Source organism: Thamnophis elegans, chromosome 6 (assembly GCF_009769535.1).
Source record: "Thamnophis elegans isolate rThaEle1 chromosome 6, rThaEle1.pri, whole genome shotgun sequence".
Taxonomy (NCBI): domain Eukaryota; kingdom Metazoa; phylum Chordata; class Lepidosauria; order Squamata; family Colubridae; genus Thamnophis; species Thamnophis elegans.
The window spans coordinates 560,697-583,783 of NC_045546.1; the positions used below are offsets into that span (position 1 = coordinate 560,697).

The following is a 23,087-nucleotide window of genomic DNA, read 5'->3' on the forward strand; positions in this document are numbered from 1 at the left end:
GTCAAAACCGCGGAGGACAAAATCGCGCTCGACGAAAGCGCGCATTTGACGTCATCACAGGGCGACGAAAAAAATTAAAAATTGAAATAAAAATTAAATTAAAGCAAGCCGATTCACATAAAGGTAAGGGTTAGGTTTGGGGTTAGGTTTAGGGTTAGGTTAAGGGTTAGGTTTGGGGGGGTTAGGGTAAGGTTTTCGCTTTATTTTTACATTTTTCGATCACAGCGCGATGTTTTCGTCGCGCTGTGATGACGTCAAATGCGCGCTTTCGTCGAGCGCGATTTTGTCCTCCGCGGTTTTGTGGTGGAACCAAGGCAAGGAACCCAGGAGGGCTGTGGGGGGGGGGACTTTCTCTCCCTGGCCCCACCCTGGCCAAAGAAGCCAGAGGAAGAAGGCTGCCCCCCCCATCCCACCCCTCCCAGAGAAAGCTCCCTCTGTATCCCTTCTGTCCCGCAGCGCTTCTGCCTCCCGACGGGCACTGCCCTCCGGAGGGGGTGAGCAGAGAAAGGCAGCAGAGGGGGGGGGCGGTGAGGGTTAGTGGCTGTGCCAGAAAGGGGAACCGCCCAGACGGTGGGGGGTGGGGGGTTTGCCCTGGCCGGAGGCGTTTAGTCTGGTGGGTGGAAGCGGGTCCAAGAGAAGAAGGCTCCCACCGGGGGGCTTCCAGAAGGCCTGGTCCTCTGAGGGGGGGCCGGAGCGCTCACTCCACGGGTGCCCCAAGAGCGAGGCCACGTCTGGCGTCAGGAGAGAGAAAGCGTCATTGGCATCGGCCTCCGGGGCCCCTCCCTCCCCCACCCCCCCAGGGGAGACCCCCCTCCCCTCCCTGCCCAGCTGCCCACCTGAAGGGGCTCCTGAGAAAAGCACTCTGCAGGCGCTCAGAGGCACTGCTGGGGTTGAGCACTGCTTTCCTCAGAGTAAGTTAGTCCTCGGCTTACGGCCGTTCAATTAGGGTCTGTTTGAAGTCCCAACATCACTAAGAAAAGCGACTCATGGTCGTTTTTCACACTTACGACCGTTGCAGCCTTCCTCACGGCCACGTGAATTCTAGCTGCTTGGCAACCGACTCATATTTATGACGGCTGCAGGGTCCCTGGAGGGGGGTGGGTCGTGTGATCCCCTTTTGCGACCTTCTGATGAGGGAAGTCGATGGGGGAAGCCGGATCCACTTAACGACCGTGTGACCAGCTTAACAAAGTATTCACTTAGCAAACGGCCATAAAGTGGGTCATACTCAGCTTCGGGAGGGTCTCACTTAGAGGTTCTGGGCTCAACCGTGGCTGCGAGTGGAGGACCGCCTGTGAGGTCCCCGGGGGGGGGGGGGTCAGGGGGAGGGGAGGGGGGGTCCTACACTGCATGGAGGCGGGGGAGACCATCTCCTCGTCCAGATCGTCCAGGTCGTCCGTCATGATGAAGTGGGAGGGGTTGGGGCGCGGGGGCCCCCCCATCCAGGTGGGGTCGATGTTGAGGGCCGAGACCAGCGTGGGGATCCCGGGGTTGCTGACGATCTGGAAGCCGCACAGCACCTCGATCTGCTGCCAGCGGTGCAGCCGTTCCCGCAAGGCGGCCGTCACCTCGCTCAGCGCCTGCCTGTGGTGGGGGGAGGGGAGGGGAGGTCAGGGGGGGCAAGACAAGGACCCAGAAAAACCCTCCCCCTCCCTCCCCCCAGGCTCCTCCTCCATTGCTTCCAAGTTGCAACGGGACTTTGGGTCGGTCCTCACACTTACAACCGTTGCAGTATCCCACGTGGCAACTGACCCGTATTTGTAACGGTTGCATGGTCATAAAAAGGAGGAAAACTCACTTAACAACTCTCTCGCTTAGTACCAGAACTTTCGGGCCCAGCTGTGGTCGTAAATCGAGGACACTACCTGTCTCTGGGACAGTTGCCGCCTCCTGGGGTCCCTTGGGCGCCCCCTGCAGCCTTCCCAGCTGCCTCCGGCAGGCAGAGTCAATGGGTGGAAGCCGGACTCACTTAATGACCGCCTCATTCACTTAACAATGGCAATGATTTGCTTATGTCAACTACGTAAAACCAGGCACGGCTGACTGACTGATCGCCCTGCTTAGCAACGGAAATATTGGTCCCAACTGCAGTCGCAAGTCAAGGACCGCCCGTCCCGGAGGGGCCCCTCTGTGCAGCCTCAAGCGGCCCAGCTGAAATAGGGGGGGGGACAACACCCTCCCCACCAGGAGGCCCCCCTCCCCCTCCCCAGCACGGCTGCTGCCTTGTGGCTCAAAGTCTGAATGGAGAACGGGGGAGGGGGGCTCTCCCTGGACTCCCCTGCTGGACAGAGTAGCCCCCCCCCGCTGTGAAGGCTGCTGGGAGGGGGCAGCGGGAGGGGGGAGGGGAGGCAGAGACTCACTTGGCCGTCAGAATCTTGTGGTCCACGTCGTCCAGGGAGGAGCTGTGGGCCACGTGGAAGGTGCCAAAGAGCGTGTTGCGCTTCTTCTTGATTTTCTCCGCCTGGGGGGGGTGGGGGGTGAGAAGGGGGGGCGGACTCAGCACTCAGGAGGTGCAGCAAGACCCTCCCCCACAGCCCCCTCCCCACCTTCAACCGGCTGGCGGCAGCTTCACCTGCTGGGAAGGTGCTAAATCCTTGCTTTAACACCCCCCCCCCATGTCAGCTGCAGATTCCAGCAGAGACAGAGCCCCCCCCAATCACGTGGCAATGGGGAGCTGCTCGGGGCTCTACCCCCTCCGCATTGACCCCCCAGTGGGAGAGCTGCTCCCAGCCCCTGCAGAGGTCCTGCCCGTCGGCCAAGAAATGGAAAAGTAAAGTGGAGAAGGTTCTGGCTAAGGAAGGGAAGCCACCAGGAGATCCCTTGAGAGCAGGGGGGGTGGTCAAACTCAAGGCCTGCCAGTCCTTAAGGAGGGCCCAGGGGGCCTCTGCCAGCGGGAGTGGATTTGGGGATGTGGTTCTCCCAACCTCCGGCAGCCCCTCTGCCAGGGAAAACGGGGCTGGGGAGGGCCTTAACCCCGCCCTGGCCACGCCCACTCATCTCCCCCAAGGTCAAACCCTGATGCAGCCCTTAATGGAATGGAGTTTCCAGCCTGGGAGAGGTTCAAGCCCCACTGCCTGCCCTGAACCCCAAACGATTCTTCACAGCCCCTCGTTTTTCCCACCCGCGGACAGAATCTTCTCCCACCTGCGTCTGCAAGAGACTCTGGGAAGTAGTGAGGAGGAGCTGCCTTCGCCCTCTTTCTCTCACACAAAATATCCAGGCTGAGGGGTCTCTTCATTTTATTGAATGAATCCCCTCCCACCTACGCTCTACGCAGATAGTCCTCAACTTACAACCATTCATTTAGTGACCATTTTAAAGTTGCGACAGCCCTGGTCCTCGCACTTATAACCAACACAGCACCACCCCAGTCACGTGATCAAAGTCTGGGTGCACCTGGCACGTATGCAGCCGTTGCAAAGATCCTGGGGTTGTGTGATCGCACCCTTCCCAGGCAGCTTCCAGCAAGCAAAGTCACTCGGGCAAGTTGGATTCACTTAGTGACTGCATGATTCGCTTAACACCCACGGCAAAAAAAACCACTTATAAAATCAGCTGGGATTCAGAGAACGACCGCCTCGGTTAGTAACAGAAATCCTGGTCTCGGTTGTGGTTGGCAGCTGGGGGCTCCCCGTGTATCAGAGGGCTGTTTCCCAGTTTGGAGACCCCCCTCCCTGCTGCATGTTGAAAGGGGAACCTCAAGGGGGCCACCGGGGCACTCACCCCCTCCTTGGCCAGGAGCAGCTGCTTCTCCGCGCTGTGCTTCTTGACGTTGTAGTACTGGACCTCCACCTCGTGGGTCAGCTGCAGCCACTTCTGCAGGGCCCCGGGGGCCGCCCAGCTGCTGTGCGACTCCAGCTCCTTCTCTGCATTCCGGAGGGCCATGCGCACCTGGGGGGGGGGGGAGAGAGCACAAGGGCCCCCGCAGGGCTTCAGAGGGCAGAGAGGGAACGCGCACACACACACACACACACACACATAAAGGGGAACCATTTGGAGAAGAGCAGCGGCTGCCACGTTGAGGCTTCAGGCTCCTGACCCGGGGGAAGGCCCAGAGGCAGCGGAGGGTCGGGGCCAATAGTCCGGAGGGAGGGGGTTCAAGGACCAAGCAAAGGGAAGATCCGCAGCCCAGGGTTGAAACGAGGGTCCCTGGTGCCCTCTGAGCTGGCTGGTTCTCTTCCAGACCTTTCATGACCCAGCTAGGGAACATCATCAGTGCTAGGAGGGAGGGGGGGTTGCAGGGAGGAGGAGGAAGAGCACTGTGTGTGTGGGGGGGGGGGGGGTCCCTGATGCTCTCTCAGATCGGTTGTTTTCTTGCAGATAGCAATAGCAGTTGGACTTATATACCACTTCATAGGGCTTTCAGCCCTCTCTAAGCGGTTTACAGAGTCAGCATATCGCCCCAACAACAATCCAGGGTCCTCATTTCACCCACCTCGGAAGGATGGAAGGCTGAGTCAACCCTGAGCCGGTGAGATTTGAACCGCCGAACTGCAGAACTAGCACTCAGCTGAAGTAGCCTGCAGTGCTGCATTTAACCACTGCGCCACCTCGGCTCTCTTTAATATAGATATATAGATATATAGATATAGATATACATATAGATATATATATAGAGAGATATATATAGAGATAGATAGATAGATAGATAGATAGATAGATAGATAGATAGATAGATAGATAGATAGATAGATAGATATTGGATACAGATTAGATAAATAGAGATAGAGATTAGATAGAGAGAGATATTATATAAAGAGACAGACAGACAGACAGAATACATGGATGGCAGATGATAGATAGATAGATGATAGATAGATAGATAGATAGATAGATAGATAGATAGATGATAGATAGATAGATAGATAGATAGATAGATAGATAGATAGATAGCAATAGCAGTTATATACCGCTTCATAGGGCTTTTCAGCCTCTCTAAGCGGTTTACAGATTTTTAGCAAATTGAGTCAGCATATATCACCCCCACAGTCTGGGTCCTCATTTCACCCACCTCGGAAGGATGGAAGGTTGAGTCAACCCTGAGCCGGTGAGATTAGAACCGCCGAACTGCAGATAACAGTCAGCTGAAGTGGCCTGCAGTACAGCACTCTAACCACTGCGCCACCTCGACTCTTGATGTTTCATCACCTGACCAGGTAACACCTTCAATGCTCTCACCAGCAGCACTGATGATGTCACCTAACCAGGTCATGAAACGTTCTGCAAGAAAACAACCGAGCTGAGAGACTCCCCCTCAACAGCCCAGTAGCCCACCCACCCACCCCCCAGGCCTACCTGCTCCAGCTCCTGCTCGGCGTACTTCTGCCTGCTGAGCTCGTTCTCGGTGCCTTCGCGCAGCTCCCGGAGCCGGTGGGCCTCCTGCTTGGCGATGCTGATCTCGTCCTGCAGCCGCTTCTCCAGGGTGACCTTCTCCACCTCCACCGAGCGATGCTCCTCCTGCGCCTTCTGCAGCCTAGTGGGGGGCGAGGGGTGTGTGTGAAGGCGGAGACCCCGGGGAGGGTCTGGAGAGCCAGGGCAAAGGAGGAAGCTGGGCTGGGAGGGACTCTCTTGGGGATCTTCTGGAATCTCCGTGACCACCTCCTGCCACTCCCAGCGTCCAATAAGATCTCACACTGGGCCTTCTCCGGGTGCCGTCGACTACACAATGTTGTCTGGCGGCTCCTCAGGGCAGGGCCTTCTCTGTACCTGCCCCGGCCCTCTGGAACCCCCTGAGATCCGGACCCTCCCCACTCTCTCGGCCTTCGGAAAGTCTATTAAGACCTGGCTGTTCCGGCAGGCCTGGGGCTGCTGATCCTTGATTGAACTTCAGCCCCATTAAGATCGAGTGCATGTTGTGTTCTTTTAATTCGCTTTATCTTGTATTTTTAAATTCTTTTAATATTGTTTTTATGTGAGCCGCCCGGAGTCCTTCGGGATTGGGCGGCATACAAGTCCATTAACACCTTAAACCTTTGGTTCCAGGGCAGAAGGAGCTCACAGGAGTGGACCAACCTCTAGCTGGGAGGAGATGTGGGGCAGGCGGGGATGCCGGGGTCCTTGCAAGGGAGCCGAAAGGGACCCTCCCCTCACTCCGAGGCTGCCGGGGGGGTCCAATGAGAACGATAGAGCCAGAAGGGACCTCGGAGGCCTTCTAGTCCAGCCCCCTGCTCAAGCAGGAGACCCCCCCCCAATCTCTTCTTCAAAGCCTTGAGGGGGGAGCAGCTGCTGGGAAGAGCTTTGTAAGGAAGAACCAGGCGCTTATTAGGGAGGGGAGCGGTTCCCCTGGGGGGCTCCCTTGGGCACCAGCACGCAGGGCCTCCAGAAGGCGGCTGGATGAGCTTGGAGACCTCCCCTGCCCAGCTTCGAGGAGCCCCGTGCAGACGTCCAAAGGCAGGACCACCCAAGGGACACCAGAGGGGGGCAAAGAGGGAATCCGAAGAGACCCCCAGGAAGCTTCTCTGGGTCCAGGATGAGCCCACCAGGTCAGCCCCACCGCGGCCTTGCAACCCTAGTGGCTCCCAGGCGGCCTCTCTCTCGCCAGGTGGAAGGCCGCAGGTGCCATCGGCCCAAGGAGACGGTCTTGGGTTGGGAGTGAGCAACTGTGGGGGCTTCAACTCCCAGGATAAACGTCTGCAAGAAATCCACCAAGCTCAGGGAGCGTCTAAAAAAACCCTTTTCCTCCCCTCTTCTGGTGGCATCTCCTGGGGACGGGATGGAGGAAGCACAGCCAAAATGAAAAACGGGCTGGGGGTAACCATCTCCCTGACGTCCAAGGAGGGGGCCCACCACGCTCACCCGGGCAGGCGGGGGGGGGGGGGAGGATTCATTCAGCGTTTCTCCAGGGAGCTGAAGCACATGCAGGCTTCACCCGAGCGCACAGAGGAAGGAAGGAAGGAAGATGGAAGGGAGGGAGGGAGGGAAGGAAGGATGGAAGGAAGGAAGGGGGGAGGGAGGGAAGGAAGGAAGGGAGGAAAGGAAAGGAGGGAGGAGGGAGGGAAGGAAGGAAGATGGAAGATAGAAGGGAGGAAGATAGAAGGAAGATGGAAGGGAGAGAGGGGGGAAGGAAGGAAGATGGAAGGAAGGGAGGGAGGGAGGGAAGGAAGGAAGATAGAAGGAAGGAAGGAAGATGGAAGATGGAAGGGAGGAAGGGAAGGAAGGAAGGAAGGGAGGGAGGGAGGAAGGAAAGGAAGGAAGGAAGGAAAGGGAGGGAGGGAGGGGGACCAGCCTCCGTCAAGGCTTCCAGCTGGAAGGGGGAGCCGGCCCACCCACCCACCCACCTTTCCTGGAGGTCGTGGAGGCTCTGCTCCGCCCTGTGGAGGCCCTCCAGGTCCTTCATCATCTTCTTCATGTGCTCCTTGGAGTAGCGGTTCTGGATGTAGGCGAACCAGCAGCCCCCCACGCCAATCACGATGGAGACCACCAGCAGGAAGTCCTTCAGGTGGTTGTGGCGGGTGACTGGGGGGAGAGAAGGGGCAGAGCGTCAACCAGGACACCCACCCAGCGCCTCCCCCCCTCCCCCCCTCGGATCCTCCTTTGATCCTGTCTGGCTTCCGGATTCCAGGCAAGGGAAGGGAATCCTCCCATCAGGAGGGAGAACCCACCGTCTCTCCTGGAACGGCCAAGAATGGGGGGTGGGGGTGGGGGGCAGAAGGGGCCTGCTTCTCCATGGGGGTCGCCCCCACCCTCCTCTCTCTGCAGCCCCAGAGATCGAAGTAACAGAATCACAGAGCCGGAAGGGGCGAATGCTGGCTGGGGGATTCTGGGAGTTGAAGTCCGGACATCTTCAAGTTGCCAAGGTTGAGAAACACTGATTTAAATCTACAAACACACACACACACACACACACACACACACAATTAAGTCTGAAAGCCGTGAATGGGTTCCAAGGGATTAGAGTGCAACCTTCCTTTTTTCAAAAACCATAGAGAAACTGCAGCCCGTCCTGTTTACTTCTGCACTGATGGCTTCATGACGATGAAATAGAAAACACACACACACACACACTTCCAACACAAACACAAGGACACACCCCAGGCCCTGCAACTAGGAAACAAGACGAGAGCAAAAAAAACCTCCCACTGCGCTTACAGGTCGTCCTCGACTTACGACCACAGTTTTTCGCTGCTAAGAAAACACAATTAAGTCAGCTCGGCCTCGTTTCACGCCATTAAGAGAATCACTGCACCTGTTAAGTGAGCGACCTGGCCGTTAATTGAATCCGAGTTCCCCCCCCATTGGCTTCGCTTGCCAGGAGGTTGCAAAAGGGGATCGCATCGGCCGTCGTAAATAGAGAACCAGCTGCCAGGCGTCTGGATTCTGATCCCCTGACCCCACGGTCGTGAAAGTGTGAACAACGGTCAGCTTTTTAGTGCCGTCGTAGCTTCGGCCACTAAGCGAATGGCTGTAAGTCGAGGACTCCCTGGAGAGGGGATTTGGTCAAGCCTTCAGCTCCCTTCAGCGCAAGAACAGGGCAGCGTATAAACGTGATCGATGGAATGAATAAATAAGAATTCTGAGTAAGTCCCTGACTTACAACTGGAATGAAGTGAGGCCGTCACTGTCGCAGGTTGCTTGACGGCCGTAACGTATTTTTGTTTGTTTGCAAAAGGCAGAAACTGTGTTTGCCACCTGATGTCATTCAAAACTGGGCACAGAGGCCCCGCCAGGGAGGGGCAGTCTTCAAGCATTTCCTCCTCCCTGGCCAACCCAGAAGAGTCACAGCTGGCTTTCACTGCAAACCTCAAAGAGTTGTGATCACACACACACACACACAACCGGTCACACTTCCTCGGAAAGGCCTCAGCCAAGCCGCAGGGAGGGAAGTCGCAGCGTTTCGGGGCTGCCGGGAAATCTATTCCAGCCTTCGGACGGCTTGAACTGACGTCCCCACAACTCCTTGCCCTGCTTGGGTCAAGAGTAAGCAAGCAAGCAATAGTTAGACTTATATACCGCTTCATAGGGTTTTCAGCCCTCTCTAAGCGGTTTACAGAGTCAGCTTATCGCCCCCAACAACAATCCGGGTCCTCATTTCACCCACCTCGGAAGGATGGAAGGTTGAGTCAACCCTGAGCCGGTGAGATTTGAACCGCCGAACTGCAGATAGCAGTCAGCTGAAGTGGCCTGCAGTGCTGCATTTAACCACTGCGCCACCTCGGCTCTTATCTATCTATATCTATCATCTATCTATCAATCTATCTATCTATCTATCTATCTATCTATCTATCTATCTATCATCCATCCATCCATCCATCCATCCATGCATTATATCTGTTTATCATCTGTCTGTCTGTCTGTCTGTCTGTCTGTCTATCTATCTATCTATCTATCTATCTATCTATCTATCTATCTATCTATCTATCTATCTATCTATCTATCCATCTATCCATCTATCCATCTATCCATCTATCCATCTATCCATCTATCCATCTATCCATCTATCTATCTATCTATCTATCTATCTATCTATCTATCATCCATCCATCCATCCATCCATCCATCCATCCATCCATCCATCCATGCATTATATCTGTTTATCATCTGTCTGTCTGTCTGTCTGTCTATCTATCTATCTATCTATCTATCCATCTATCCATCTATCCATCTATCCATCTATCCATCTATCCATCTATCCATCTATCCATCTATCCATCTATCCATCTATCCATCTATCCATCTATCCATCTATCCATCTATCTATCTATCTATCTATCTATCTATCTATCTATCTAGCAATAGCAGTTAGACTTATATACCGCTTCATAGGGCTTTCAGCCCTCTCTAAGCGGTTTACAGAGTCAGCAACTTGCCCCCAACAACAATCTGGGTCCTCATTTTACCCACCTCGGAAGGATGGAAGGCTGAGTCAACCCTGAGCCGGTGAGATTAGAACCGCTGAACTGCAGTCAGCTGAAGTAGCCTGCAGTGCTGCATTTAACCACTGCGCCACTTCGGCTGTAAGGGTGATGGGAGTGACAGCCCCGTCCCATCCCTCTGCCCCCCCCCCACGCACACACACACACGCACACACACTCCCTCTCTGCCTTCCATCGTCCTGGGAGAGCCACTCACGGAGAGGCGGGCCGAAGAGGACGGTGTCCAGGGCTTTGAGCTGCAGCTTCTGCCGGTGGCTCCTGTCGGTCATCTTGAGAAGGGCCCCCGTCATGGTGGCGTTGGTGACTGCCAACCTGCGAGGCGGAACGACAGAAGAGTCAGGCAGCTCCATCTCCCTCCACGGAACCTGCCCAGGAGGAGGCTGGAAGCTCAGAGTGCAGCTGTGGCCTCTGGGACGCTTGGCAGATGTTTCATTACTCAACTAGGTGACCTCATTGGTGCTAGAAGGCCGGGTGGGGGGGAGGGAGGTGGGGGCTTCCAGAGATAAGGAGGACTGTGGGGTCCTTGGTGCTCCCTGAGCTTGGAGCTTTTCTTGCAGATGTATAATGTTTCTCCCTCCTCTCAGGAACCCACACTCCCTTCTGCCACTGATGACGTTGCCTAGTTGGGTAATGAAAGGTCTGCAAGAAAACCACTCAGCTCAGAGACCACCAAGGGCCCCCCGTGCTCCTTCCACTTCCAAGCAGCTTTTTCTTCTCTCCCGGAGCCAGGAAAAGTTTCGTAAGAGGCTCTAAGACAGTGTTTCTCAACCTTGGCGACTTTAAGTCCTGCGGACTTCAACTCCCAGAATCCCCCAGCCAGCGCAGCTGCGCTGGCTGGGGGATTCTGGGAGTTGAAGTCCGCAGGACTTCAAGTCGCCAAGGTTGAGAAACAGGCCCAGGAAAGGCCTCTGGACAAAACCCAGCAGAAGGGGAGAAAGGCCGGGTGGTCCAGTGGCTTAAGGTACTGGCCTAGAAACCAGGAGACGGGGAGTTCTAGTCCCGCCTTGGGCACGAGAGCCGGCTGGGTGACTTTGGGCCAGTCCCACTCTCTCAGTCCAGCCCACCTCAAAGGGTTGTTGTGGTGGGAAAATAGGAGGAAGAAGGTTGGATGCCTTCCTCACCCTTGAGCCATTTGTAAAAATACTAAAGCTGCGATTAAAAAAAGTAAATGGTTCGAATAGAGGGGGGGGGGAGGAAATCTCGGTTGTTTTGAGAAGCAGCCGGGGGGTCTCGCAGGAGCACCAGCAGCCTCTCCCCCAAACCCCCGTCTCCCCCAAAGCCACAATCCCCGAATCCCTGCCCCACCCTGAATCCGGGGCGCCACGGAGGGCCAGGCTGACCTGGGCATGGCATGGCCCGTGAGCTGGAGCTTCCGGAAGGTCTCTTCGTACTGGGGGAGTTCCACGTAGGTGATCAGCCACTGCACCACCTCCTCCACCGTCCAGTTGTAGACTGCAGAAGGGGCAGAGAGAGAGAGAGACACACACACACACACAGAGTGTTTTCCCCCCTCCTGCCGTCCCTCTGCTGAAGCCCCCCTTTTCTCTCAGAGGTCCCGGTGCATTTACCAACCAGGTAGTACGACTGTATTATTATTATTTATCCTTTCTATTCATTTCTCTTCTCCCTCCTCTGATTGATAGGATGATGGTGGTGATGGTTATAATTATTCTCTCGCTCTGTGTGTGCCCTGGGAGACGAACTCCTTGGGAGCCTAATCCCACTTGGCCCCCTGTGAAATAAAGTGGGGGGGAGGGTAGGGTTGGGGGGGGGGGTTAAGGGAAGAATCTGTCTTCACCCGGCCGTCTATCGCTTCCTTCGTATCTTTGTTCGTTTTAATGGCAATATTTAATTTTAATGTTGGGTCCTTGGTGCTCTTGGAGGTTGGTTGTTTCCTTGCAGATGTTATTAACAAACTAAGTAACATCATCACCCTAATAACACAAGGAAAGGAAAGGAAGGGAAAGGAAGGAAAAGAAAGAAGGGAAGGAAAAAGAGGAAGGAGGAGATGGCTTCTGCCACCTTTGAGATTTCTTTTTCCAGAGCCTTGGGGGGAGGGGGCTTCCGGGGGGGGGTCCTCCCATCCCAGTCAGCCTTAATTTTCGACCACTCCTCTGCTCAGCTCTGCTCCGTCAGGACTTGCTGTGAAAGGACGTGGAGGCATAAACTCCCTTCTATTGTTGCTTATTGGTGCAGCTGTGCTTACAGTAAGCAGGGAGAAGGGAGAAAGGGCTGGGGGTGGGAGAAGACTGGAGACAGAAATTGTGGGTCGAATGGTGGTCGTAAGTCAAGGACTGCCGGTTTTTCTGCACAGCTGGGTGGAGCCTGGAGGCCAAGAGCCTCCTTGCCGGCCTTGTCGTAAAGTAAACAAGCATTTGGGGAGGGGGATGAAGCCGGGGATGAATGGAGGAGCTCCTGCCTCTCTTCCCCCGTTGGATTCTGCAGCTCATTGAGGAAGGAAAAGTCCCGGCCTCCAACGGCTTCCTTCCTTCCTTCCTTCCTTCCTTCCTTCCTTCCCTCCCCAGGGAACCTTCTGCTCATTCGCTCCCTCTCCCTCCATCTCTCTCTCACACACACACACACCCTTCCCAATGTGAGAGAGAGGAGGGGCTTTGCGGCTCCGTCCCTTTGCTGACCAGAAGGGAGAATGGCTGGGGGGGGGAGAAGGAGGGGCTTCCCAGATGTTCTGCCTCCTCCGGCACAGCTGGGCGGCTGCCACTGGGGCTCCAGCTGCTTTCGGAGGAGCCTCTGAGCTTCAGCAGAAGGAGCGGAAAGACGGGGCTGCCCAGCTGCCTGAGTCGGCCGAGGGGTCATTGGTCACTCTGGCCAGAGGTGCTCCGGCCAGGCAGATCGACTCGGATGGGGCTGGGGAGCCAAGCTCTGGGTCAGCAGGCCCAGAGAGGCCAGGGCCTTTCCCCCTCCCTCCCCCTAAAAGCTACACAAACACACGGAAGTCACCTTCAGGGAGGAAAAGAGGGGGGGGGGGATTGGCTGGGCTGGATTGGAACCAACATCCCCCAGCCCAAGCTCCAGCCCCCCCTTGGGACGGGGCCTCTGGGGGCACAAAACGTCCGTCTGTCCTTCTAACTTCTATCCCTGGCCACCTTAGTCCCTGACTGGGGAGGGGTTACAATTCCAAAACAATCCTCCCGCAGATATCGGGGGTTTTCTATCCTATCCCCCCGGTCCTTCTTTTCATCAGACCTTGGTCCCCCCTTGGCAAGCAGCCCCTCGGCCCTTCTCGGCCCGCTTTCCAGAGCTTCGGCCTCCTTTCTGCAGCCGGCTGACAGGAGGGGCCCTGGAGCAGCCGGCTGCAAGCCCAGAGCCCCCCCAGAGAAGAGCCGCTCTGGCAAAGGGAGCCAGAGCAGGAGAGGTGAGCAGGGAGTGTTGGCGGAGAGCAGCCCTCTTATCTAAGGACGCTCTCAGCACCCGTGTCAGCCTGACGCCTGCAGGGAAGCCCGGCTCTTTGTTCCTGGAGGGCCTCCCGGTCTTCCCCAGCGCCTGGGCACCGGCAGCAGGAAGCCCCCCCAGGACTCCGACGCTGCAAAGGAACTCCTTTGGGAAAGAGATTTAGAAATTCTCAAAGGCCTCAACGGAGAGGGAGCCTCCCCCCCTGATGCTCAGAGTCCTTTGGGCATCACCTAGAATGATGGGGAGGGGGCTATGGGTCTCCCCCCCACCCCCAGGAGAGATCAGAGGCTCAGAAGAGGGCCCTCCCCCCCTCCTCCCTCCCCTCTGCTCTGGATGAATCTCCCCCCAGGGACCCCTAAAGCTACGGGACGGAGCCAGTCTCCGTGGCCAGAGGAAGAGAGACCCCCAGGCCCTCCTCAACCCCCTCACTCCCATCCCAACTGCCTCCCGTGCTTCCTCTTTAAGGCAGAGGGTGTCCAACTTTAAGACCCGTGGACTTCAAGTCCCAGAATCCCTCAGCCGGCTCTGGAGTTGGAGTCCGGGGGCCTTAAAGCTGCTTGGGGGCATTCCTCCGACGTCACCCCGAGTCTCTCGGCCTGGACATCTCCACTAAGGAGCCCCCCAAAAGACGCCTTGGGAAAGACTCGTGATTGTCACATCCTTCCCTCTGGCCCGGCCAGCCGTCTTGCACGAAAGACCTTGCCAAACTCTTGGGAAAAACAGAACCTCCCGATGTAAAAAAAGTTTCAAAACAAACAATCCTGTGAGGAACGGAAACAGGTTCCCTCGCGGGAGGAGAGAAGCCTCTGGAGGAGGCAGAAGCAGCCGAGGGGGAGCCGAATCAGGAAGGAGGAGGAGGAAGCGGAGGAAACCAAGGCCCACCGGGGGGGGGGGGTGGCAGGAGAGTCCCCTCCCCTTAGGAAGTTGCCTCCTGCCTCTCACTGGCCTTTCCCCAACCTCTTGCGCAGGAGGCCTGGGCCACAGGAGATGACCGGGCTGAGCCCGAGGGGAGGGAAGAGTCAAACACGTCATCAGCCTCGAGTCTTGGATTCCACTGACTCTCATCTGCCTCCAATTCATTTTGACCGTTCATGGTTGAGATTCTTGCAGAGAGCCGAAGCTCCCAATAAAACTTTATATTCATTTGAAGTGCCCGGACTTCCTGATTCCCCCCCTCCCCCCCTCCCCAGCCCGGTGCTTGAGACGGGTCTCTCTTTTTGCAGAGGCCAAACTGGATCAGCCGAAGAGAATCTCTGCAGCTCAGGGGTGGGGGGGACTGCGGGGTCCCTGGGGCTCTCTGAGCTGGGCTGTTTTCTTGCAGACGTCCCTTGAGCCAAATTAGGGAACGTCATCAGTGCTAGTGGCCATGGTGTCATCAATCACATTTACACACCATTCGGAGAGACAACAAAGGAAACAAAAAGACCAGAACGAATCTTCTCCAGCAGGCCACGACCAGAGAAGCAGGGATTGGCACCAGACAAACAACCCCCATCAAGCAATGATGAAGGGGAAAGGACACCCTCTCTACTGTGCATGAACAAGATAAAACCCCATTCCCTTCTAGCCCTGATGATGTTCCCTTGTTGGGCCATGAATCAAGCTGAGAGATCACAGAGAACCCCACAGTCCTCCTCCTCTCCGCACACACCCTCTTTGCACTGATGATGTTCCCTAGTTGGGTCATGAAACATCTGCAAGAAAACCACCAAAACTCAAGAGAGCAGCCAAAGTGGGTGAAAAGCCCCAGCAGTTCCCAGAGGTTCCCAGGGGTCCCTCTTGAGGAGACAAGCAGAACCCCTGGAGGGCTTCCTTGTGTGGGGCTGGAACCATTGGCCACCTTAAGCCTGTCCTGTGCTGCCCTTCCTGGGGGGGGTGAGGTGAGGGGGACCTCCATCTCTTCTCTTGCACTTCCCTGGGGGGTCTTGTGGGGGCCAAGCAGCCCTTCCTGCAGTCGAGACCCTGTGAGCTGCCCGCCTGGCTCCCCCCTGGCAGCCCCCAGCTGTGGGTGTGCCCTGTGGGCTTACCTTCCGAGGCCTTCCAGGCCTTCCAGAGGTCCTCCACGCTGATGAGCTTGTCCTCCCCGTGGAAGGTGCTGTGCTTGACGGTGGGGTCGTGGTAATTCAGGTCCTCCCGCAGGAACTGGGAAAGGGAGATAAAGGCCAGGTTAGGGCTCTCCCATCTTCAGGGGCTTCACTTGGGGGGCATCCTGCCGTCAATTGCAAGGGAGGGGGAGGGGGAAGGGATCTGGGGGTGGGGAAGCAGAAGATAATTGATTGGGGGGGGGGGAGATTGACTCGTTAGTGAGGACCAGAGGTGCCAAATCGGAATAAACCAGCCAATGAGGACACCTGGCCGAATGCGAAACTGCCTTGAGAGGCCCCGTGCTTCAAGCTCTTCCCAAAGCATCATAAAGGCATCTTATTGGACGCTGAGGGATTGGTCAACCGGGGTGGGTGGGTGGAGGGCCAGGGAAAGGGGGGAAAGTGTAACCTTTGCAGGGGAATCTTCAGATCTCCGGTAGCTTCACTTCCGCTGCAACCACTTAACTTTAGTAAAGGAACCTCTCACTTCCACCCAATGCAGTCGAGAGTCTTTCTTTCCCAAACGTCTTCAGTCAAGGCAGGTCTGACAGTCAATGCCAACCAGTTATGCCCGTCCTACGCAAAGGACAGGCCCTTGCCAGGCTCCCTGCCAACCGGAGGAGGCTGGATCTGGGCCAAGCGCCTTCCTGGCTCTTATGCAAATGGATTTCACCAAAACATGGGGAGGAAGGGATGCTCTTGGTGGTCTGGAAACCTGCCCTCTTTTCCCCCGCCTGCTTCCTGCACGAGACCCGCCTGCCCCATGACAGACAGCTCTGCAGGGGGCGGGGGGGGAGCATCCACCTGTCCGGTTCCCCTGCGTCCTTTCGCTGCTTCTGCCCTCGCCAACAGCTGTCGCAGCTCAGCAACCTTGCAAGGGACGGGTGTGCCAGACGGGCTTTTTTGCAACAGCCTAGGCAGGCCTCCTGCTTGAGCAGGGGGGGGGCTGGACTAGATGGCCTCCAAAGCCCCTCCCGAGTCTTCTCATTCTTTTATTCCATCACTGAAGGCGGGGGCTGCCCCAGAAGAAAACGCTCCGCCCATAAACGGAGCCTTTTTTTTGTGCTGGTGGGCACAAAAGTTGTCAGAAGTTGTGGCTCCCTGCAGTTTTCAAAGAAGAGCCTGGACAGCGTTTCTCCGGAATGTTCTAGGGCAGTCATGGCAAAACCTTTCAGCACCGAGTGCCCAAACCAAATGCGCACATGCGTGCCAGAGCACCACAATCCCCAAAACCAGCTGGCCGGTGCACATGCGCAAGGCAGCCCCTGGTCTTTGGGTTCCCGGTGCACGCATGCTCCCTGGCCTTGGCACACACCGAGAGGGCTTTGCGTGCCACCTCTGGAACAGGTGCCATAGGTTGGCCACTGGGGGGTACAGGGTTTCCATGCTTGAGCAGGGGGTTGGTGCAGAAGAGCCCCAGGGCCCCTTCCCAGGGTAACAATGTGGGTACAAGACGGGGTCCCAGATGGAGAAGTTGGGGGCAAAGGAGCCAGCCGCCTCCATGGGTCACGGGCTGAGCAATGAGTGACTTGATGACCTCTTTTATGTTCCACCCAAGCGGATGATCTCATGGGGAGGGGGGGGAGACACAAGGAGACCCAATAGAAGGGAACCGTTGTGGCTCAGGGTAGGACTTCGGGGCTCCTTGGGGTGCTCTGAGCTCTGGTGGTTTCCTTGCAAGCCTTTCATGACCCAACTAGGGAACATACTCAGGGTTAACAGGGGTTGGGGGTTTGTGGAGCGGTAGAGGAGGAGGAACAGAACTGTGGGCTTCTAGCAGGCGTTTCTTGACCCGACTGGGTAACATCGTCAGCGCTAGAAGGAAGAAGGGTTTGCTCTCATTTTATGCTCGTGGCTCAGGGTTGAAGGGAGAGTTCTTGGCAGTGCTGTATGAACTCTTAAGCCAGTGTTTCTCAACCTTGGCGACTTTAAGTCCTGCGGACTTCAACTCCCACAGCTGGCTGGGGGATTCTGGGAATTGAAGTCCGCAGGACTTAAAGTCGCCAAGGTTGAGAAACACTGGCTTAAGCAGACTAAGCGCATGCTAAGGGCACCACTGGGCCCAAAGCGGGCACCACAAAGTTGAGAAAGAAAAAAACCAATGAAGATTTGTACAGTCTGTACAAGGGAGGGAAGGGGGGGCAGCAAGATTTGTGAGTGCGTAGGGCACCAGTGAGCCCCAATCCGCCACTGGTCCTTGATGGTTCCTTGTGGCGGTTTATTCTTTGTCTTGAGTCGGTAGCTTCCTGCTTGGGCAACTCTGGCAGGGAAAGGAACACTTGCACATGAACAGAGAACGAAGCCTTCTGCTGTCTAGCTGGCTGGGGGATTCTGGGAGTTGGAGCCCACCAGAGTCCCCAAGGGTGGACAGCAATAGCAATAGCAGTTAGACTTATATACCGCTTCATAGGGCTTTCAGCCCTCTCTAAGCGGTTTGCAGAGTCAGCATATCGCCCCCAACAACAATCCGGGTCCTCATTTCACCCACCTCGGAAGGATGGAAGGCTGAGTCAACCTTTGAGCCGGTGAGATTTGAACCGCTGAACTGCAGAACTAGCAGTCAGCTGAAGTAGCCTACAGTACTGCACTCTAACCACTCCGCCACCTCAGCTGGCCACAGCCCTCCTCCAGAGCTCTACCTGGCCACCCTGGGGAGATTCCCGTATTTGCAGGCAGAAAGCATGAAAGCAGCTCCTTTCCACTCCACCCATGTGCAGCCAGGAGTCGCCCGTTAAGTTTAGGCTCCAGTGTTCCTGAGCTGAACACTCCCCCCCCCCCCCCAGTCAGTGGCTGTGGCTTTTAAGCAGGCCTCGTTGCAAAAGCATTTGCATATTTCTTTTTTTAAAAAAAGCACCCAGATAGGAGAAGAAGAAAAAAAGACGGAGGCAGGAGATGAGTTGACACCATTTCCTGCTTCTCACCACCACTCGCAAACTCTGGGCTTGAAAAAAAAGCAAAGTCAAATCGAGAGTGTCAAAAACAAAACAACAATTTCTTTTTTTCCCCTCCGAAAGGAGCCTGCAAGCCACAGGCAGGGAGGAGGGTGCTGCCTTCACAGCCACAGCCACAAAGGGAAGAAAAGGGGTGTTGGAGGGAAAAAGCAGCTAATGGCAACAGAAACCTCCCAGGGCTACACACACACACACACACACACACACACACACGGGAGCCACCGCTGGGCCTGGAGGGATCCTTTCCTGGTGGACGATCCCTTAAATATATGAGCCAGCCGTGTGCAGCAGCCGCAGCCGAAGAATACGACCACCCGGGGTCGCATAAACAGAGGCCTGGCATCAAAGTCCCGGGAAGAGTCAGCATCGCTTTGCAAAGCCTCCGTAGGGCCCCACCTGGAATCCGACATCCAGGTTTGGTCCCCACCTGACAAAAAAGGTGCTGAGACTCTGGGAAAAGCACAGAGACCATTAACGGCCGGGAGGCTGAAACCTCTGAAGAACCACTTGCAGGGTTTGGCTTGGGGCAGTCTAGAAAAAAAGGGGGAAAGTATCTCAGGGGCTGCCCCAGAGAAGAAGGCAGCTCCACCTGTTCCCCAAAACTCCAGGAAGCAGGACGAGGAAGGTGGAGGCTATTCCAGGAGGGAAGCAAACTGGATCTAAGGAGGAATGTCCTGGCAGGGAGGACCATCAACCAGTGGCGGGGAGGGCTTCCCTCCAGACCTTGTGGGGGCTCCATCCCTGGAGGCTTTCAAGAAGAGGCTGGGCTGACATCCGTCAGAAATGGTGGAGGGTCCCCTGCTTGAGCAGGAGGGGGTGGACTGGAAGACCTCCAAGGTCCCTTCCAACTCTTGTTACCCTTTGTTCTAGGGTGGACCTTATGGGGAAATGCCTGTGGGTGGGTGGGTGACAGGAGCTGGACTAGAGCAGTGTTTGTCAACCTTGGTGACTTGAAGTCCTGTGGACTTCAACTCCCAGAATCCCTGGCTGGGGGATTCTGGGAGTTGAAGTCCACAGGACTTCAAGTCACCAAGGTTGACAAACACTGGACTAGAGGACCTCCAAGGTCCCTTCCAGCTCTCTTCTCTCCTCCTCCTCCTTCCTCTGTGATGTTCTTCCGGCTGGCTGGGCCTCCCAAAAGCCCCCTGTGGAAGGGCCAGGGAGACCCTCCGGGCCTTGCAGTGAGTGACCTTTGCAGAAAGCCAGGCCGGGGTTGCAAGCAGAGAGAAAGGCCAGAAGGTTAGAGATGAAACTTCTCAAGATGCTCCAAGATCACGGACGGACGGACAGACGGCTCTGCTTAAGCCCTGCAGCCAAGCCCTGTGGCCTGTGTGTGTGTGTGTGTGTGTTGTGTGTCGAGGCACAGGCCTGCTTCCATGCAGCCCCCCCCTCCCCCCAGCCCAGCCCGTGACCTCCAGCCAGAGCCTGGCAAGGACATCCAGAGCCTCCATGCCGCTCGCAGCAGCCCTGACCACCCCCAGGGAAGCAGGCAGAGGAACCAGCTGTTGCTGGGTATATTTAGCTCAGGAAGGGAAAGTGATCCCTGCGAGGTCCGCCTTCCAAGGGCCCCAGGAAGAGGGGGCAGCCAGGCGGAGCTTCTGCTGCTGGTGCCGTGGGGGTCTTCTGGGCAGCCAGGAGCCCATAGGCTGTGCCTGCCTTCCTTACTTCCTTCTTTCCTTCCCTCCCTCCCTCCCTCCTTCCTGGCACAGCCCAATCAAGATTTCCAGTTCTCAGTAGGAGACCCCGAGTGGGGCACCTTGGCGCACCTGCCCGCCCACCCAGAGGGCCCCCCTCAATGTGGGATCCTCCCGCTTCCTATGTCCACCTAATGGAACAAGGCTCAGAAGAGGAGACTCAAAACTACTAAACTGTCACAAAAGGAGAAAGAACGAAAGTGCATTTTGAAAAGGGGGGGGTGAGGGAAGGGGGAGGAAGGGTTCGCCCGTAAGATGCCCACCAGAAAAGCCGGAGGAGGGAACAAGGGGTCAAGGAGCTCAGGGACCCCAAAGGACCACCACAAGACGTCAATCTGCAAAATCCCCATACAAGCTGCGAGAACTCCTGCGCAGGGCTCTGGGGGGGCTGGGTGGAGGGGACCCACCCACCTGGCTTGGAGCAGGGGGGGGGGGTCCAACTCCCGGAATTCCCCAACCCACCCGTGGCTGAATAAAAGGCTCTTCTCCCCTATCATCACCCAAGGGTCTTCCCCAAAACTCTGCTGTCGTGGATATAAACGGTGGCGGCCTGGGGCTGAAGGGAGGGGGGGGGGGCTCCCGAATGCTGACGGGTCTCCTTAGTGACCTGATGGGCAGGAGGAGAAAACCGATCTTGGAGGAGAGGATTTGCAGGGAGCTGATCGGGAGCTCAAATTGGATCTTGGAAAGGCTCCCCGGGACTATATTAAGACGGCAGCTGAGGAGCCGGTCAACTGCGCTTGAGTGACGTGTGGGGGCTCAGACACACACACACACACACACACAGCGCTATGGGTAGGAGAGGCTTGTCCTTGCCAATGGATGGATCTCAGGGAGGGAGGGAGGGAGGGAACTCTGTCCTGGGCTTCTGCAGTGGTGCATCTGAAGGAAGGAAGGGTCATCTCAACTGACCGGTCCTACTTCTTCAAGTCCATAAATGGCTGGGATTTCTTGCAACGTTTCTTGAGAAGCCATCAAATGTGAAGAGCGATAACCGAAGGGGATCTTTGGGACATGAACTGTGTGTGAGGGGGTGTCCCAGGGGGTCTCTGAGCTTGGCTGTTTCATGGCCCATCGAGGGAACATCATCAGTGCTAGAAGGGAGGGGGGCTGTGGAGAGGAGGGGGTCCTTGGTGCTCTCTGAACTTGGTGGTTTTCTTGCAGATGTTTCTTGATCCAGCTAGGAGCATCATCAATGCTAGAAGGGAGGAGGGTTTGCAGGGAGGAGGAGGAGGAGGGGGGGGGGCTAGCAATGAGCTCAGAGAGCACCAAGGCCCCCACATGACGGACATCCTGTCCTCTCCTCATCTCCTCCCAGAGTCTCCTTCCTCTGAGTCCTCCATAAAAAGGGAGCTTGTAAAGCCTGGAGGAAGGGGATGTTTTGTGTGGAGACCCTCCAGCTCTCTCCTTTCCCCTCCTCCCTCGCTCTGCAGAGGTTTGCTGCCTCCCTGTGGGACCCTTCCCCTTCCCCAGCCCCGGCCTCCCCTCCCAGAGAAGGGAACCAGAACCCAGAGCCCCATCCGGCTCCCTCCCAGCTCTTTCTAGGCCAGGTCAGAAGCAGCTCCTGGCCCAAGAGAGGCCCGGAGACCTTCTGGAGCCAGGCTGGGAGAGTCCCCCTCCACGGGGCCCTCGGGCTCCAGGCTGGGCTCCAACGCCATTCACGGCCGAGGCAAGGAGGACGCCCAGCTCACCTGGGGCACTTCCGGAATAATCAGGAGAGCCGAGACTGGATGCAAAGAAATGATCCCCATCATGAGCCGAGGTGGTGCAGTGGTTAGAGTGCAGCACTGCAGGCTACTTCAGCTGACTGTTATCTGCAGTTCAGCGGTTCAAATCTCACCGGCTCAGGGTTGACTCAGCCTTCCATCCTTCCGAGGTGGGTGAAATGAGGACCCAGATTGTTGTTGGGGGCGATATGCTGACTCTGTAAACCGCTTAGAGAGGGCTGAAAGCGCTATGAAGCAGGATATAAGTCTAACTGCTATTGCTATTGCTATCTATCTATCTATCTATCTATCTATCTATCTATCTATCTATCTATCTATCATCTATCTATCTATCTATCTATCTATCTATCTATCTATCTATCTATCTATCTATCTATCTATCTATCTATCTATCTATCTATCTATCTATCTATCTATCTATCTATGAGCCGAGATGGTGCAGTGGTTAGAGTGCAGTACTGCAGGCTACTTCAGCTGACTGCTAGTTCTGCAGTTCAGCGGTTCAAATCTCACCGGCTCAGGGTTGACTCAGCCTTCCATCCTTCCGAGGTGGGTGAAATGAGGACCCGGATTGTTGTTGGGGGGGCGATATGCTGACTCTGTAAACCGCTTAGAGAGGGCTGAAAGCCCTATGAAGCAGGATATAAGTCTAACTGCTATTGCTATTGCTATCTATCTATCTATCTATCTATCTATCTATCTATCATCTATCTATCTATCTATCTATCTATCTATCTATCTATCTATCTATCTATCTATCTATCTATCTATCTATCTATCTATCTATCTATCTATCTATCTATGAGCCGAGATGGTGCAGTGGTTAGAGTGCAGTACTGCAGGCTACTTCAGCTGACTGCTAGTTCTGCAGTTCAGCGGTTCAAATCTCACCGGCTCAAGGTTGGCTCAGCCTTCCATCCTTCCGAGGTGGGTGAAATGAGGACCCGGATTGTTGTTGGGGGCAATATGCTGGCTCTGTAAACCGCTTAGAGAGGGCTGAAAGCCCTATGAAGCGGTATATAAGTCTAGCTGCTATTGCTATGGTTCCAGGCAAGAGGGAGGGAGGGAGGGGAGGCAGTCCGGCTCCCCTCTTGCCAGGCCAGCAAGGAAGGCGGACTGGCCTCTCCCCAGCCAGGCTCTCATGCCAGCGGCTGAAGGCCTCGCCTCCTCCTCCTCCTCCCTGCCTGCTTTGCCCTTGTCTCTGTTGGGGGGGGCCACCTGCCCTCACCCCCACCTGCCATTCAAGCCCCAGCAGGGTGGAATTAACCCCGTCCTGCCGGCCTTCTTCCCTCCCACCGAGAAAGCTCTGTGCACCATGGATGAGGGAGTCCTTTTTGCCAGCCAGCCG

The 23,087-nt window shown here is 56.1% G+C and overlaps 1 protein-coding gene across 3 annotated transcripts in view; it reads right to left on the bottom strand.

The window, feature by feature from the left end:
• STIM1 (stromal interaction molecule 1) overlaps positions 1 to 23,087 on the bottom strand; it is a 62,719-nt gene that overhangs the window by 2,354 nt on the left and 37,278 nt on the right. The window contains exons 3-11 of one of the 3 annotated variants that reach the window (XM_032219156.1): positions 15,311 to 15,425; positions 11,213 to 11,324; positions 10,069 to 10,184; positions 7,278 to 7,455; positions 5,296 to 5,473; positions 3,724 to 3,891; positions 2,361 to 2,461; positions 1,346 to 1,584; positions 651 to 731 (exon numbers count right to left, since the gene is read on the bottom strand). In XM_032219156.1, coding sequence (XP_032075047.1) covers positions 651 to 731; positions 1,346 to 1,584; positions 2,361 to 2,461; positions 3,724 to 3,891; positions 5,296 to 5,473; positions 7,278 to 7,455; positions 10,069 to 10,184; positions 11,213 to 11,324; positions 15,311 to 15,425 — 1,288 coding nt within the window. Of the gene's footprint in view, positions 1 to 280; positions 732 to 1,345; positions 1,585 to 2,360; positions 2,462 to 3,723; positions 3,892 to 5,295; positions 5,474 to 7,277; positions 7,456 to 10,068; positions 10,185 to 11,212; positions 11,325 to 15,310; positions 15,426 to 23,087 lie in introns of those variants that run through there. The other 2 variants (XM_032219158.1, XM_032219157.1) reach the window with 2 other exon arrangements.